Source organism: Ischnura elegans, chromosome 1 (genome assembly GCF_921293095.1).
Source record: "Ischnura elegans chromosome 1, ioIscEleg1.1, whole genome shotgun sequence".
NCBI classification, from domain to species: domain Eukaryota; kingdom Metazoa; phylum Arthropoda; class Insecta; order Odonata; family Coenagrionidae; genus Ischnura; species Ischnura elegans.
In genome coordinates this window covers 141024381-141042842 of record NC_060246.1, presented here as the reverse complement: position 1 = coordinate 141042842, position 18462 = coordinate 141024381, and the positions used below count along the sequence as shown (strand labels likewise).

Sequence of the window (18462 nt, the reverse complement as noted above, 5' to 3'; positions counted from 1 at the left end):
GACGAGTTCCTCCGCCTCACAATCGCTCGCGACAGTCACCTACCCATGCGTTCGCGTCGACGCCGCAAAAAGTTTCTCCCTCTTCGAAAAGTCGAGCGGGGGAAAGAAAAGATCTCTGATTGATGTCCCATCCGTCCTCCACAGGCTGCCCCGGCTATGATGCCTCTCAGGAGAAAGAGCAAGCCGGCCTCCGCTCGACTCCGGGACCTGCTGTTCTTCTCCTCGGCCAGCGACGCGGCCGCCGCCCGCAAGAAGCAGTCGCCGAGGTGGGCGGACCGTGGGGCCGCGAGTCACGCCCGGTGACTCGCCGCCGCTGCCATGCGCTGGGAGGCGAGAGCAGTGGGGCCGGGCGCTCCCGGAGGCCCTCGGCCCGTGTCGGGGCCGCCCGGGCGCAGCTGAGGGCCCGGGCCGGGGCGGGAGGGCCGCGGCATGCCCGGCGGCGGCCCGGGCGCGCCCTCGCCTGCCTGCTCCGGAGGACCGCGCGGCCCCACGGCCGGCAACAACCTGGACACGGCCGTGAGCGTGCTGTGGCTCGTGACGCCCATCTCCGCCACGCTCTCCCTCGTCATCGTATGCATCGCCATGGGCACGAACGCGTGGCTCGAGTCGGAGGAGAAGATGCCCAACCCGCACTACAACGGCACGGGAGAGAGGTCGTACCTCTCCAAGCTTACCGTCAGCGGACTGTGGACGCTCTGTTATACGGACCGTGAGTAGTTTATTTATCTCTTTTATTTAGCGCAGTAACTTAATACTGATATAATCAATGCATAATATAATGAATGTAGATATTCGATGTAATCTCGGTTCTCGCTTTAGTTAACCTTGCGATGTAAAATTTTAGATTGAATTATTTTGATCCATGCGATTGTTACGTAAAAATTAACCTGAGGAAAGTTATTATTATTAACCTGAAGACATTTATTGTTATATAAGGAAAGCCATTATTTCAAGCTCTACGTACTGATTTATTTACACTGCTGAAGAAACGAGTTTTGATTTTTATAGCGTTATTGTTTAACACATTCTAAGAATTACTAAAAAAGATAGTTTTGATTAAGATTAGAACCTGGATGTCCTAAGTGTTCGTACTACTGGCATCCAGTGTACGGAGGAGCAATCTCATATATGCGCTTATATCAACGCTTTTGGGATTGACATAATTGTCATGTTATGCATTCTATTTTTAATTAATTAATTACGATATTATTTTGCGACATTATTTTCAAAATTTTCTCAAATGTTTTCAATTCTATAAAAACTCTTTTGCTTTGCGAACTATATTTTCAACCGTTGCGAGTGACAAAGAATGAATTCTTTCATACTATTTCAATTAATATGAAATTTTACTCGTCAACCTCAATATTGCTGACCGTTGATGTAGGCGGATATACTAGTGTATTTACATGAGCAATGATTTTGGTGATTGTTGATTTCAACATTTGACACTTTTTTTTTACTTTCATTGACACACTTGCACCTTACGCTTAGCGATGTTATTCTCTCCTTTTCACTGAAATTTTCGATTGTGCTTCCAGGATGCTCAGACTGCTCTTTATAGGCTCTAAAGCTAAGTTTTATTTCGCTCATCATTAAAGATGGTTTATTTGTGATGGTTTATGTGCATTCAGGAATAAAAAGTTAAAAGCGGCAGGAAAAGTTTTTATGTGTTCTTTTGGAGTTAAAAAGCACTAGAGAATTTTCATCATAAGGAATTACTTTTATGAGTGTTTATACACTTGAGTTTTTGTTTTATTAGAGTTAAAAAAAAACTCATATGATAGTGGGAGTAACTTCAAATTAAAGATGTCTAAACCCTAGTGTATCTTTATGGTTCTTTTAATATCGACCTTCTATTTCTTTTATTAACATTTCTTTCAATTGACATTTATGTAAATGAAGTGGAATTCTAATTTTTGTTGAATTTTGTTGAGATAGGTACAAAGAGATTTTTATGTCAAGCTCGAGGAAAGCAATTGTTCATTACAAACGTCGTCCAAATAATGACAGCTGTCTCACTTTGCTTATTTATGCTCACCGACTACATATATGGTTTTGAAAAAGAGCTTCGTTAAGGCTATAAACTTTTGATAACGCTTCAAGTTTAACCTAAATTTTTTGTTCTCCTTTTATCTTCATTTCATTAATATTCTTCTTGGCTCTTCTCTTGGCTACTCCATGCCCATTTTTGTGTGACACTTTTGCCCAAGTGCCGTGACACTTTTGAAAACTGTCTAATAAATAAACAATGTCTGTTAAAACCTTTTCGATATCATGTTTTGATGGCTGACACTTTCACTGAGCATTTGCAGATCTTATTGACGCATGAGATTAAATACCTATTCTCGATAATCTTTATGATATCTATAAATGTTGTTGTTCCAAAAAAGAATTAAGTGCATGAATCATCCGAGATTTTTTTACGACAGCATTTAGTTATGCGACAGAAAATATAGCAGTAACCCACCCCAATAATAGGTTGAGAAAACACGAATAATGGGTGAGATGATAAGCAAATACAGCGGCGAGACGACCAAAACCATTATTTTCATAACACGCTATTTCGAACTAGATAAACGATATTCCTTCCAGGAAGGGCCCCAACTTGGGCACTTTTCCACTTCTTTCCGTTGAGTTCCACGGGGGAAAATATTGGATGAAGTATCATTAAAAACAAATTTTCCAGTAGTTTACCGGCCGTAAATCGCCAATTTGCCATTTTATCGATGTTTCAATCTCCTTTATTCGATCTCATCCCTCCATCATCCCTGTTCCCTCTCCTCTATAAGGGATATTTAGGATTCTCCTCCACCACATTACCACCCCATTCCTATCACCACCGCAGCGATCGCTTTTTCCCAAAGGACATGTCCCTACAGAAGGGGTCGTCGCCCGCCTACTTTGCGAAAGTTTTCATTCTCGTCGTTAATGCGTTACCTTCCTATTATATGGTAGGATTCGGGGCGGCGATGTAAGGAGGATAAAAAGGATTTTCTTGGTCAATGATCGGATTCCATAAACTTTTAATCCCGGTATATTTGCGAAACACGGTGGCATTGTGAAGAGGTGCTTGAAAAAATAAATGGTTTTAAGGCCCTGCGTGTACTTGCATGATATTATTTCTCCATACTCAGCAGGACAAATAGTAAAATTAGGATTTCTGCATTTGTTTTTTATTAAATCAGTCTATTTTTAATTTTTAACATGCTTAAAAGTATTGGATATATTTTGAAGCTGGAGTATATAAAAAATAATTTAAAATTGACAAAATGCACATTATGTTCTCTTATTTTTTGCAACATTTCCAATTATATATGCTTGATATTACTTGCTGTATGCATTTCAGGAGTTTTTGTATTGGTAGTTATTCACAGATGCTTAATAATTATATAGTGATAAAAGAAAGATGAAGATATTTGCGTTGCAGATTAGAGCTTCCATAGGCAATTACTCCAAACTGATAATTCTAGTGCCAAGGCAGTTCAAACATGTTTCTCTTGATGTTTTCTAGAATATTATTTTTGTGAATGAAATAACAATGGCTGGGAATTTCTACGGCTGAGTATTACTCTGAAGCTACGCTATCGAGGTATACTGTATACATTTTGGGTAAAACGACCATAAACAGACATAGATTCCATGAAATCATATCAAGTGATTTGAAAAATGTGAATTCTATTTTTAATATTGAAGCAAAGGGAGGTTCAGAATTTTTGGCTATGTAGGAATTTAAGAGTTATTGGACAATATATAGGTGGAAATGGAGACTTCAACATTTGTGTTTTAGTTAGCTTCGTTTGTGAAGAAACGTATGCTTGTAAGGAATGTAAAAAAATTGCATGCGTGGGACTGTTCTTTTTTTGCATTATGCATTATAAAAAGTGCGGAATATTGTATTTAACCGAATATCCAATGCGTACTAGTTTTTTATAAAAAAGCCATATTATATTCACCTTTATTGAAATAAACTGCAATCTAATTATGCACTCAATTAGATTTGTTTTGAGGTAGCGAAGTAACAATAATATTTTGTCAAGCTATAAAATTTACCATGGCCATATTTGAAGTTGATCAAAGACCTGCATCATATTCGGTGAACCCAGTCTGAGATTCTCCTTGGAGGATAGCTGTATGGCATAACTGGTGGCATACCAGATCGGGAATTGAGAGATCCGGGTTTGAATTCCGGCTAAGTCAAATTATTTTTTCCTGGTTAATTTCATCCTTGATGTATTTTAAATTTGTTTTTTGAAAACGACGTAAATGATTAAAATAATACTGGGTTTCTTTCCAGTTTATCAATAAGTTATCAAAGCAGTTACCACTGTTGTTTAGTCGTGCATTATGTATAATCCTCAGCGAATACCAAATTGAGATTTTAGTCGGTATTGTTTAAACTTAAAACACAGAATTAAAACTTAATTTGATTGATATTTCTATTGAATCAATCTTAGAGAAATGAGGAAGATCTATCGCAGTGTTATTTTTTCGAGTAAAATTATTTACTCTCCCTTTAAGGTAAAAATGGAGTTAAAGATATCCACTTAGCCCATTATAGCCCAATGCTGCTTCAAAGCAACATCAAAAATGTATAAATTTTAAGCTCTATTTAGGTAATATCTAAACTTTGTATTATTTTGTGGTGTAAAATTTAATGAAGAAATATTTATCTGCCACGATGATTATAATGGAGTGAAAAGTTTTCAAAGTAAGAAACCTTGAAATTTGATTTCTCCCTAAAGCAGCTCTGGGTTAGAAAGGGTTAAAATGGAGGTGCCAAGATATATTGCTAGAAAAGAAACAGCTAATTCCTTTTATTTATATAGCTGTAGTATTAGAGTGCGCAAATCATAGGTGTTAATTAATTGTTAGTGATTTTTAGAGCCACTTCTTTTGACCAAATTTTATTTCTTAAAAAGTGATTATAATGCTTCAGTCATTCATAACTCAACTTTAATGTGTCCCAAGAACTTCATAATGAGATCCTCATAGCGTGAATATAAGTGAAGCTCGGTGAGCCATAATGCAACCGATTTACTTTGGCAGGAAGGAATTACTTTGAACGACAATTGAAAAATTTGTCTAATTTTCCAAAATTGGTCACCGAGGTTATAACTAATGGAACTTTAAAATATAAATGCAATTAATCTCGCTAAATTTAAAAGATATCACGCAATCAGCAATAAAAAATCTCTTTAAATACCATTTCCGGAGGTAATGAGTAAGGAAACGTCATTGGATGACTTCATATGACACACACTCTCACAAAATTTGTTTTGTTGGCATTGTAGAAGGTGCTTACATTTTTGACAGTGTTTAATGTACATTTTGATGATGAAAATGAAACTTTGAAGATGATTTATGTCACTTTTACAGTAATAAATGCTTTCCAATTACCTTAATTTTTAATTTCTGTGACGATAAATGAAGAATTTTTATTTACAGATATGTTAGTGCGAAATCCGGAAGTTTCTTGATGTCTACCAGTGTGTTTTTTCTCTTTGCTGGCGTCAAGATTTCATTCTGTTGCCGGTTTTGAGGTTGCTGTGGGTGGGTAATTGCTTCACGCCTTCAGTTTCCACCTCTGAATCTCATTACTGTCTCTCGGGAAGACTTAGGTTCCCTGGGGTAGATTTGTAGGAGTTTGGCAAAGCTGCTCTTCGTCTTTCATCAAAGACTCCATGGCAAGTGTTTCTGTTTATCCCGAACTTATCCAATCTCAGTTCTTGCTCCAGTTTTCGACTTCTGATCTCAGCTCCAAAACTCCCATGAATTTAGGTTATTTTAAAATTCTAAGAATAATTCGCGTTACATTTTTGCAGTTTTGATGTATGTATGTGCGTCGAACGGCACAATGTTTTTTTTCGGACTCCATGTTTTTTTATGATGCATAAAATCCGTGACGATAGGCGGCTATAATATTATATGATCATATCTCTTTAGAACTACTACGTAACGGTGTCATAATAACGAGTATCTATTGTGCAAAAGGGTACCTCATAATTTTGTGGCCTTTCAGTGGTAAATGACAAAAGCCAAAAGGTTGACTGTACACTCTCTTCTCATATGAAATAAAAGCGGAAAATGAAGAATTTAAATGACCATTTTTTCACGCTACATTTTTTTTCAATTTCTATAGATGTTTAAGAGGGAGATGTCATGATTTGAGATGGACTGTATGAACGAACTTTTCAGCGCTACAAAGTTGATTTTTAAGCTGCAATCATGCCATATAAATTTACAATTTGAACTTTTAGAGCAGGATTATCGTTCGTATTTCACTTATATCTTTCCAAATGGGCATAACATTTTTGGAGCCATACAGTTAGGACGGAAGCGTTTGTACTCTTCTTCCTCTCACTGTACGTTCCACTGCTACAGATAAACGAAGCTGTGAGACAACATATGGGAGCTTTTAAATACTTAAATCTTGAGCTTATGTCGTACAACCAGAGAATCATTTCGAAAGTCTTCATTTACACACTGAACGGACGGCACATGGAGTTTACATTCCTCTCCGAGTGGGATTATATATTCCGGTAATTGCATTTAACCCCTTCATCTGGTTTGGAAGCGTGATTATTATGACAGTTTTGGGCGAAAAAGATAATTGAAAGCGCTCAAATGCTGTGCGGAAAGTAAAATAAGTATGGAATACTTTTTCCTTTTCAATTCATGCTCTAAAGTTTTTCAAACCTCATCGCTCATACTTATTTTCTTGAAGTTCGTGTGGGGTATTATCTCACCAATATTAAAATACGATTACCTAATAGTTTTAAAAAAACATATGACGTAGCTAGTTGATGTTTTTTTGATGATATGTTACATACATTGCATGGAACATAAAAAATATTTTATCATTGCCATTTTCAGATGTATTCCAATCAATTGCTGTAATTTAGAGTATAGTCATTTCATATCCGAGGAGCTACCGTGGTTAGATCGGAAAGATTGCGGCACCATTGACTATAATCGACGCGCTGCGATTTTCTATCACAAATAATTTAAATTATTGAGAGAGATGAAAGAAACCGAGCTGCATGTTAGGTGAAGAATGTATGTATGAATGCATGAATGAGAATCATACCTTATCAGTCAGATAAACATTGCAGTACCAAGAAAATGATCATAAACACAAGGTTAGTCATACTTGGTTTCACCAGCAACTATTTTGATTGTGTATAGCTGAAACAGCTCACATTGAATTTGTATTTGAATCTGGTGAATAGACTATGTGAATAGTTCTCGAGATCGCCACCGGTTAAGGAACTGCATAACTTTCGAAGCTTTGATAACCCGCTCCGCCATCGTCCTCAGGGCCATAGTGTCAAGTGAGAATTGAGAAGAAAAATATCTCACTTGACTCTTGTAGACCTGAAGACGATGGCCGAGTCTGACATCGAAACGTCGGCAGTAGTGCAGATCCTGACCAGTGGCAATCCCGAGAACTCTTCACGCACACTGAATTATTTGGCTTTATGGTATTTGATGGATCATAAAATAATCATTAGGGTACATTATCTTTTTGGTGCGCTTTGCTTCCGGTCGTGTTCGCATCATTAAGAACGATCGGGAAAAAAACAACGAAAAGACGACGAGCAATACGACGCCGGCTCATTACAAAAATGTAGGCGACGTCAGCGCATTAAGACGGAAGACGGAAAAATAATTTATTTGAAGGAGCAAGGGAGTAATGTGACTGGAACGTGGGCGTGGGATGAGCCTTTAGGGCGAGGGGAGGGGGTTCAAGTCTCAGAATTGCGTGCGGGGATCCGGGTGCCGTGACGGCTGGGGAGGTCTGGGTTTGCTGAAATACCTGTAAATATAATGGATCCGTAATCGAAACCCATCGCCAGCCGACATGCCTCCAAGTCCCCTCCGCCGGCGCCGCCGACGTCTTAAAAACCCTCGCCTTTTGTTTCCCCGCGCCATTCCTCCTCGAAACTCTTTCAGTGGACCCCCTATTCCTACCCCTCCTTTTCCCTCTGCTCCCGGCCCATTCGATCCGTCGTCAATTCTTCCCTCGTCTCTATTCGATGCGCCCCATTAAACTCCGCTCTCCATTTGTTGTACTCTATCACCCCTCCCTTTCTCATTATGCTTTCTTCAACACCCGCAACCGGTTTGCCCCTACTTTCCAATTAATCTGTGAATTTTCCCATATTTTTTCTCCCTCTACCACACTACCTTGGGTATAGTCTTTCTTAATTTCTTTTACTTACGAGCATTAAATTTATGGACGCGTGTGAGATTTGGTTTTTTTCATTGCTAAAATTCTGTAATTTAGGAGTTTTAACTTTTATGTTCAACATGCTTTCCTCAGAGAACATCAGCAGTGAATCAATTTCTTTGTATTCACTTATTCTGTTACTTCCATTAACTTTACTTACTTCCGTTACTAATTCTAAGCTTTGAACCGTGGCATATTCCATCAACATCCATTAGATCTTCAATGAATGATATCGATTGTTAGGGAGAGTGCTAGTAAGTTTAACAGCTCGAAAATGAAAAGTTTGACTTTCGATTTTATGAAACATCACTATGCAGCATGCAGATTGAACGACATAAAATTTAATCGCTATTAAATTCATATAATGAATTATATGGTAATGAAGTTTGTAGATTATAATAATCAGGAATAAAATAATCGATTTTAAACAATTATTTCTCGTATTAGGAACTGCTAACCTAACATACATTTCATAGTTTTAACTAAGTTTGAAAATATTCCCGAGAATAATTCACAGTATATTTACTGTGTAGGAAACATTAATTTTGACTCGTCTTAGACATTTCTTCAATATAAGTATATTATTTTTTTACTTTTTTCTCTTTCGCTGATGCATTTTTATAGTGGTTCTATTCCATATTTTTAATCCCAGAGAATTTATAGATATGTAAATTGGCCATTGATTTCATTTAACCTATCCGTCATACTACAAAATAACTACCTTTTCTCTCTCTCGATCACCCCGCTTCCGAAAATATTCGTGACGGCTTTTTTCTGTTCCTCCCACTCAATATTCCCCGGGTATCCCTGGCATCAGAGTAGTCTCTCGGAAAGGGGAAGATCAAACTGGGTGGGAAAATGTGCACCATTAGAGGAGCTGGTGAACTTTCAAAACCCCAGTACCACGGGATAATGTGCGATTTGATGTGATACAGGGGCCTGTCATTACAGTCGTCCGCCGATCGCCATCTGCACGAGGGTAATGGCGCTGTCCTCCCCGGGTCAATGTCCACGCGAACAGTGCCATTAAGTGGCTGTTAGTTAATGGGATAATGAATCCCCCACTGTGAGCGTCGACCTGACAGAATTTTAAGCTTCCACGTGTTGATAGCCATTGGCCTTAATTCAAGGCTGTCTTTCCATCTCCATTTTTCTTTTCCAAGAAATCTCCTCCTGGCGCTGATAGCATATTTGATCACCAATCCATCAATCCACTCATTTCGTACCTTTTTTCCCATCCTATTGGAACCACTTCTCAATTAAGGTACTGCAATAATTGACGGTCTTTGGCTTGAATTCACAAAAGTGATTATGTATTATTTAAGTATTGACTTTATTTTTCTATTAAAAAAATTCGTTATTTTGATGAGCTTGGCTTGGAAGCCCCCCCTGACGATTAAGTCTAACTTCAAAACCTGGGTCGCTGAAATTAAGTTTTTTTTGTGTGGAATAAGAAAGCAATATTCACTTTACATCGTTTTTGCAGCTTTAAAATGGATAGATCATTGCGCTAGCTTGAAGCAGTTTTCTCCTCTCTAGTGTGTTATGAATATCCAGAAGTTATTTCAAATGAGTGTTTAATACTGTTTAGATGGAATTTTCTTTTAAATAATTTTCTCAGACCTGAGGCATTTCCAGTGGAAAGGATATTTCACATCCTGCATTTTCTGTTTATGCATTACTTTTTTTCACGGCATGGCGAAAAAGCATTGTAGACACCGTATAAACACACTCTTTTCTCTGTTTTATGGCTACCTCAGCATCGATTTTACTTCCGCAATCATATTGGCCAAATTCATAACATATTTTGTAATAAGTTTCCTTGAGAAATCCTCGGAATTTCTCTGTTTCATAAATAAACCATCTGCTTTTTTTTGCTTGGCTTTCTCATGCATGTACAATTCTTTATTTACTGCCTCTTCCACTACTCTAACGAAAAAAGGGAAAGCATGCTTCCCATTTCTTTGGTGGAAAAAATGTGTTTGCCGAAATCTGATTCTCAATCGATTGATATGAAGATATTTTGAGAGAAGATATGCGTCAGAGAATATCCCAATATTTCGTTCCCTCAGCGTCATGTCGACGCCATATTCCTCTCAAAACTTCTTCAAATATTTCCTTTCTCAACTTACCCATCTTAGGAGCGTGGATGAATTTTCTCAGCTGATGCTCATATATTGCAATTTATATAACATAAACTGGTTTTCTTAGAGAGAAAAAAACTTGAGAAAGACATAGAAAGCTTGCAGTACCTTATGAAAGATAGAAAAAGTAGTGATTTAAGTATGATCTTCATTTTTAAAAACTGCGTATAAAATATTTTGTGGTTTCATCTCGTGATCTTTAATATTGCCTCCAGAAAAAATTCATTGTATTGAGTAAGGATAGTCTCTGAAAAAGGTAACTAGAATTTTAGGCCTAAGGTGCCCCTTTTTTTCTTTATATTAAATTATATTCCTCAAATTTTACTGTTTCATTTTATTTTATAGGTATCATAAAATTTAAAATTTAAACTAAATTATTTTTCTTTACTCAATGGCCAAAATAGACCACTCTGGACGGAGCTAATGACAAGCGCTTAAATTCCTGAGACCCTGAAATCTGGGGCTTTGAAAATTAGGAGAATTAATGGGATATTTAAGTGTGTGTGTCAGAAAATTTACTTATAAACCCCTAATAGAAAAAAGAAATGATGAAAATAAAGAAAAATCTATCATTGGTTTACATAGATAGAGTTATAATAAATATTTATTTGTACGGATTGAGACGGGATTTATAGTTTTCCGCATGAGGAATTTGTATTAAAATAATGGTAATGTGATATGTGTACTTATCCTAAATTAATAGTTATCCTTACAGAAAATTCATTATTATGACATGGCCTATATGGTTATGTGAAAAATAACTAAGCACGATTTCTTCGTATCAGGTTACGATTTCTTGAATAATCTCCCACACATTTTTCATGAAAGTTAAATAGAATAAAAAACCTCATTTTTCAAACAAAAAACATATTGTTAAACTGTTCCTCTAGCTCATAACGACTCCATTTTATGCGCAAATGAAACATTATAAGGGCTAGAGGAATCATATTCAGGGAGGAGTTGAACCCATGATATTCTGAGAAGGCCAAAGGGGCCTCAAATCCCCGCTGTCGAAGACGGTAGGGATGAGAAACGGCCCCCCTAAACTGTGGGATCAGTGTCATCCCCTCAATCCTTAATCTACCGAGCAATAAAAAGCCTCAGATATCTTTTGCAATTTCGCTTTTCTCACAAACTTTTCCTATCGTTCCCCTCTCCCTCTCTCTACCCTTTCCACAACCCATTTCCTCGTTCCACACTGCTGCTTAGGGAAGAGATCAAAACTCTTCCCATACTTCTATTTCTTACCGTCTTCATCAACTCCAACCATCCATACCTCACACTCTAGTCTCCTCCCTTTCGCCGTGTTCCAATCAGAAAGATTCTCTCGCGCCTTTCCTGTTATCTCTACATCATTTCATTTTCCTCCGTCACGTCCAACCTCCTTCCTCCTCTCTTGATGCGGTTCATCACCAAATATATACATTCGAGTTTTTTTTTCTTCTTTTCTCCCACTTCCAACCTGCCACTTCCGTTTTCCTCGCACCGTCTCCACATTCGTTGTGGTATTCCCAACGGCTATGGCTGATGTCTAATCTCGCTGCTGCCTTTTTTTTTCTTTCCATAAATATCAAAACTCATCGCCCTATGTGATGTTCCTTTTTTTTGCTTTTCTTTACTTTGTTGTGTGTCTTGAGACCGTCATCATTCCCACCAGTACTTTCGAATCAGAAGTCGAGTTTTCATTTTTGTCGATAAGGTATTGATGGGGTCACCACGAATATGCTGTTGGGATTTCTCTTTGTTTATAAACACTAAAATACACGAATGAGCCCGTGAATACGATAGAACTTTCAATGTACCACAGAAGTCTTCGCCGAAAATTACAGTACCTGTAGCTATCTGTTTCAAATCCAATGTAATTTTGTTCTTTTCAATTCTAATTCAATATTTTCTGGTGATATTTCTTTGGAGCACTTACAAAAGTTTCATTTGTTTGCTATTATCTATCAATTATGATTATTATCATTACTCTTTTCTCTTAATTTTAAATGACCGACTTAGCCTTGGTGAACCAGCATTGCGATAACTTTATGGTGCATAATGCTATATGGTGTATGGTGTTATATGGTGCATTAGCTATGCTAGGGAGAAGTCGATTTTTTTCTGTTTGCTCTGTCGGAATTCATATTAGACTTTTATTTACTCAGTTTATTTCATTTTTTGCTATTTTTAATAGTGTGTTATGTAGCGTATCATTGGACTAGTTAAGCTGTCATTTTTAACGAAATTACATTGAAAAGTTTTAAACGCAAAAACGGCAAAAAGCCATTTTTGCCGCAACGCGACGTTTACACCCTCATGGTTCTTGAAATTTACGCTCCCATAATGCATAGAGGAGATTTAATGAAGAAATATGTATTCCAAAAGTATAAAATTCGCGACCAGTTTTTTCATGTTATTTCATGTCAACATTCCTGAACGGGGAGTGACGAATGCCTGTTTAGCTATTAGTAATAGAATGAAGTTCCCACTTGGTTGGAAAATTTCCATTTATAATTTTTTTTTAATTTCATCGCATGAGGAGAAGTTCGAACAACTTGAAGGTGAAATATTGATTTTTATAACTCTATGCGTTCCAAAATATACCGCTTGGATTGCATTTAAAGGTTTCTATCCTCTTGATTTCCAAATTTTCTCTCAAGGAAAAAACTGCTGGAGACAAAATTTGAAGCTGCCACTTAACCTTCCGTCGGGCCCAATAGGTCTAATAGGCACAGTACGAGTTTTTATTCCATTTCTCTGCGCCTCTAGGAGGCATAGATGCTTATTGTAGTTTTTTTGTTTTTACTCGCTCTATGCAACCTTTCAGTTTTCGTATTTATGTCGACAGATCAGTGGCAGATTATTTAGTATAATTAAGCAAAATAAAAGCATTATTAGATTAATAAGATAGAAAACACTGGTCTTGTAGAATTCATATGCTAAAATACATTACATATAATAATACTTAATAGCCTAAATAGCACGTTATATCGCACCCTATTGGATCGGTCCGGAGGCGTATTATGGCATGTAAAGGGGTCCATGCATAACACGAAAGACATTATATAAGTGTTCGACTACACTAATTGTGGTGCTTTTAACTTTAAAGGTGTACCATTGAACGATTCTAACAGTTAATAATGCTTTTTCAAATCTGTGCCTGTCAGGAACATTGCGCCTGAACTCAGCAATTCCAATATTGTGCCAGATGAAAGGTTTAGCAATTGCCAGCGAAGGAAATATCCAGTCTTCATAGAAGCATTTTATTTTTATTGCCTTATGGAGTCATTCGTCAATTCCAACACTGAGCCATTACACTCCTTTATTCAAATTCCCTCTCTTTGGAAATATATGCCATAGCCGTAAAAATTTACCTTGCGGTGCTCCGAAAATATGTAATTATTTTCTCGGGCATGATGCAAATTAATAATATTCTTATGAATTAGCAACTATTCCCAACAATTTTGTGGAATTGTGTTATTGATCAACTTGATGAAAATGTATGTAACTCACTCACCCCAGTAGCGGATACACAAAAAACTCAAAGGGGGGGCGCAAAAGATACCTTGAGTTAACTTTACTTTTATCTTAATAAAAAATAATCAAGTCACATGCAAAGTTTAAGAAGTTTTTAATTAAAGTGATTGTGTAAAAGTACAAGGCAATGCCATCTTATGATATAGAAAAGTTACAATTGTGGCTCTGCAATGTTTGGCAATACGGGCGGCCCCACAAGTAGGGGAGCGCGCCCCCTGCGCCCCCCATCTGTATCCGCCACTGACACACTCATGCAAAAGCCAAAATGTAATTAGAAAGCGCTGACTCATGAGAAAATTTGAGTTTAGGATGGAGCAACGAGGAGCGAAAGCAAATTAAGAATCGCTCACAGATTATTTCCAAGATAGTTAACTAATACATATGAGAATAGGGGTGAGAGAATTTTGAATGCTCCAGTGAAGGGAAGGGCAAGCAAAGCAAGGTGTGTATGAGGACACGGGAAGGTAGGACAGGTTGTTGAGAGACTTGAAAAATGAAAAGTGAGGGAATAGAGATAAAAGCAATGACTTGGCTTTCATTGGATGAAATTTTCTTTATAGAGGTGACCCTGAAGATAACCTTTGTACTAAGACCAATTTATCTTTTTGTCTGATTTCTTTCATAACTGATATCTCCATAACTTAAGGTCTCTTTGGAAACCCAGGAGGAATTTGCAATCGTATGAGATCAAATTGTAGTAATCACATTGTAGCGGGAGATTAGTGTCACTCAAGGCAGCAATCCAGCCGTACATATGCATGCAGTTACTCGGAACTAAGTCAACTGTTAAGTAAATTCAAACCTTACTAATAGCTACTAAAGAAGATGTAAAGATTAGGGATAGATTGTTTACTGGAGGGGAAGAGAATTTTGAATGCCATGATAGACCTTGGGATATTGGGAAAAAATGTGGTGGAGTGGAAAAAGAAAATTGTTCTTGGGAATGTTTTGGGAAAGACGAATTTCGAGCTGAAGAGAAAAGGCGAAGTTAAAATAGCAGTCCTAGTGTGTAAAGGCTGAGAATAGCCTATTTATTCCATGAAAACTTTGCTTTAAGATATCGGTAGGCTACCCCATTTATAATTATAATATTTACCAACTCTACTTGAAATAGGTCATATTACCCTCATGACTAAAATGTCTCGAATTACTTTTACTGATGGCATATCTTAGGACAATACAAAATTTTTCATTGACTCCTAAGTTGTTTGGGTGAAGCAAACCCCCGAACTCGACTGTTTCACATTCAATTCTTGCTCTCAGATTACCATGCATTTCTTTTTTTTCCCCACACCCAAGCAGACTAACCACGTATTTTTTTCCTCGGTATTTTTCACTCGCCGCCATACTTTTCGCCGCTTCTTCCTTCTTGTGCTCCTGGCTCCGTAACAAGCCAAGTTGTTATTCTCGGGGAAATAATGCAGTCAGGGCGATGCGCCTTGTGGGCCCCATAAATCGTCGCTTAGGGGAGGATGGCCGGGAGCGTGATGGGGGGGCATAAAGGGTGGTTATAAGGGGGAGATTGGAGCTGGCTACATGGGACGGTGGCCTCTAACATGCGGTTTGCCACTCACCTTTCCTCGCCCCTACCGCGCATGCATGGGAAAAAGGTGAAGAAAAAACATGTCTTCGGGGAGGGCTCCCTGGAGCTAGGATCCTACTTTCCTGTTTTTCGAAGTGTCGTGGTAATATTACCTAGATCAAAAATTAGTGTTAATAGCGTTTAAAATCGATTGCTTTGGTGTTCATGATGTCATGCGAAATTCTTTTGGTTCAACACGCCTCACATTTTCAAAATATGTATAATGAAATGTAAAAAATAAACATTCTAATTCCACCATTTTTTTCTAATTGTACTAATAGTGTTTCAGTATTAAATTCAGGTGAAGTTACACTTTTTTTAGATTTAATTATTTTAATTCGATTCCAAAAAGTCACCAATTATATATCCACCATATTCGCCATTTTTTCATCCTCAAAGGGGTGGAGGCATAGGAGAGGTTAGCGGTAAGTGTAGGGGCTGTTGTCAAAATTTCTTTTCTTCTAGAAATGACAGGAAGCCAGAGGCTTAGAGCTCTAATCTATGTGACGATCCCAATGTATGTTTCGGAGGTTTTCTGGAATTTAAGTTGGGTGAAGTTTTCTCAGCCTTTCTCCGTCTAAATGATTTGACTTCAGGAGAGTGAACTATTCCTTTAGAGCTAAATTTTACAGATTTTCAAAAATAATTTCAAATTTCAATAAGTCTATGGTCACGGCGGCAGAATTCCTTCGTCCAATTAATTTTAGTTATTTTATAATCACTTCTTAAAATATACAATGATTCTTCAAAGTCTTTTTCTCATATTCTCTATCTCACATCTTTTTTCTCTCTTAATCTACTTGTACTATCTTGCTGTCCCGTCTCTTTAAGCTATTTCTGTCCATAATCTTTGATAGGCCTTTCAATGTTATGAATTTTGTGTCGGCTTAAGATGTACTGATTAGTCATAGACTCTCTTAAAGACATGGAATTTATTGCACAAACCATGGTATTGGATGTCAAATTTTACTGAATATGGTCCACTTGTTTATTATCACCTCAAACACTTAGTACTTAAAAGATTCCTACTTACCCTTGAAATTTTATTCATCAATAGTTGTGTTTCCTTGGTATTGTGATAAAAATATCGTTGATATTAGCATTATTATGCCAGCGGAAAGGGTTTTGGCGTGGCGCTCTCCGATGCTTCTGCTCTGAATATTTTCTTCCTTATCAGATATTCTGAGAACTTTAATTCAGTAGCTCCCGTCGCTAGTTTATTACTTTAACCTCAGTGAAATGTCGCTGTGTTCGAGGAATATGCTGGACAAGATTTTACAATTATTTGTGCCTCGTATTTCCAGAGATTTGTAAACAAAAACTATTTTTCATTTTCTTTCTCACATCGTCACTCATAGCGTATTTATCCTTACGATACTCTAACATTTAATAATAAAAACATAAATTTTCATAAGATATATTTTATGAATGATAGCGGTATCTAAAAATGTCCATATTCTGTTACCTTTTCCTTGACTGCTGTGGCGCCTTTATAAAGGATGGGTTCTTGGACTTGCGACTTTGGGTCAACAGGTATGGGCGACATAAAAAATGTACATATTTTGTCTTCTCTCTAAGGACCGTAGCTCTGTATAACCTAACGAGAATGGCTATAAAATGATTCATACTTATTTAGATTTTTCACCCTCCTCCCCCAAAATGCTACTGAGCAGAGGCCAATGTTCTTATACCGTGTCCAATCGCCTTATAATAAGTTTCACAACTTCATTTTAAATGAGCCAGATTTCCCCCGAAAAAACCAATGCTTCCTGTCCTACGCATTGCATAGACCTCCAAACCGCCACCAATTACGTGTAGATGTATGAATTTCTATCGTGTACGTATGACTTTCAATGAAATGACATGAATTATGATGAGGTGATAAGACGAATAATGTTGTGGAAACGGGAGAAAATTGCTTCGCTATTTTTTGCTTAGCGGATATAGGCTATGGTTATGCAGAATTTTTTGCTGGAGGTATGCGATAATACAAAACGAGGACAGTGATCGCTGTTTCTCGAAGTTTGTTCTTTGGATGCGGTCGTGGTGCGGAGGGACGAATGGCCTGGGTATCCTTTTAAAGGAGAGGGTAGCAAGAGAGCTTATATATGTGCTTTAATAGTCAAAGGGCGTGGACGCCGCAGCAAGGGCACGATAAATCTCCAACGGCAGCGTTGGAATAAGAAAACCGTGGGTAGCAAAGAGAGGGGCAAATACGGAGAGAAAGAGGATAAGCCGTGTGGAATTGGCGCAAAGGGAGTTAAAGGGGGATTATTGTGCATTTCAGAAGCTCAGGGTCCGCAGGAATTGATCTTATGGATTGCCTCCTGGGCGTATATTGCGTCGTTTTGTAGGTTCCGGAAAGCCAAACCGGCGCTTAACCGCGAGTCTTTCTTTTTTTGGTTGGCCTGGAAGATGAATAACTACGAATAGTGATTAACTGTTTGGAAAAAGAAAGTCACGAAATGGGTCTCATTGTTTATTCCCACATGTTGGGGAGTAATTCAGTTTCAAGGGGTTTTTATAGATTGTACCGTGGCCTTTTCAACTCACAGTCCTCGATTTGAACTAATGTTGGAAGTTAAAAAATTATTTCAGCCCGGAAGAGGTTCTCTTTCCCTGATTTTTCAGGAATATTCTATCAGAAAAACGTTCAACTTTATTTTCCTCTGAGAGATCGCAAATATCGATGAATAATAAGAATTCGTAGCCTTCGATAAGAGGCATAGCACTTTACTACATATTTTGTACCCCTTTGACGAACTGATTGAACTATTTTCGCACCATAATCACGTCAATAATTAATCACAAGAACAACGGATAAATTGTCGGCATATGGGGAATATCTTAACAAGCTATAGAAAATATTTTACCCCTAAACGTTAACTATTAGTATTTTTCATCTATAATTATTATATGAATTAGTTTGATACTGAGGTAATATGTATTCATTTTTACCGTTACAATAATTAAATGAAATCACG

At 37.5% G+C, this 18462-nt stretch overlaps 1 protein-coding gene across 1 annotated transcript in view; it reads left to right on the top strand.

Moving 5' to 3' along the window:
* Positions 1–433: 433 nt before the first annotated feature.
* Positions 434–18462, top strand: part of LOC124165592 — a 78715-nt gene continuing 60686 nt past the window's right edge. Inside the window, exon 1 of the mRNA XM_046543089.1 lies at positions 434–709. Coding sequence (XP_046399045.1) covers positions 583–709 — 127 coding nt within the window. The 5' untranslated portion in view covers positions 434–582. The remainder of the gene's footprint in view (positions 710–18462) is intronic.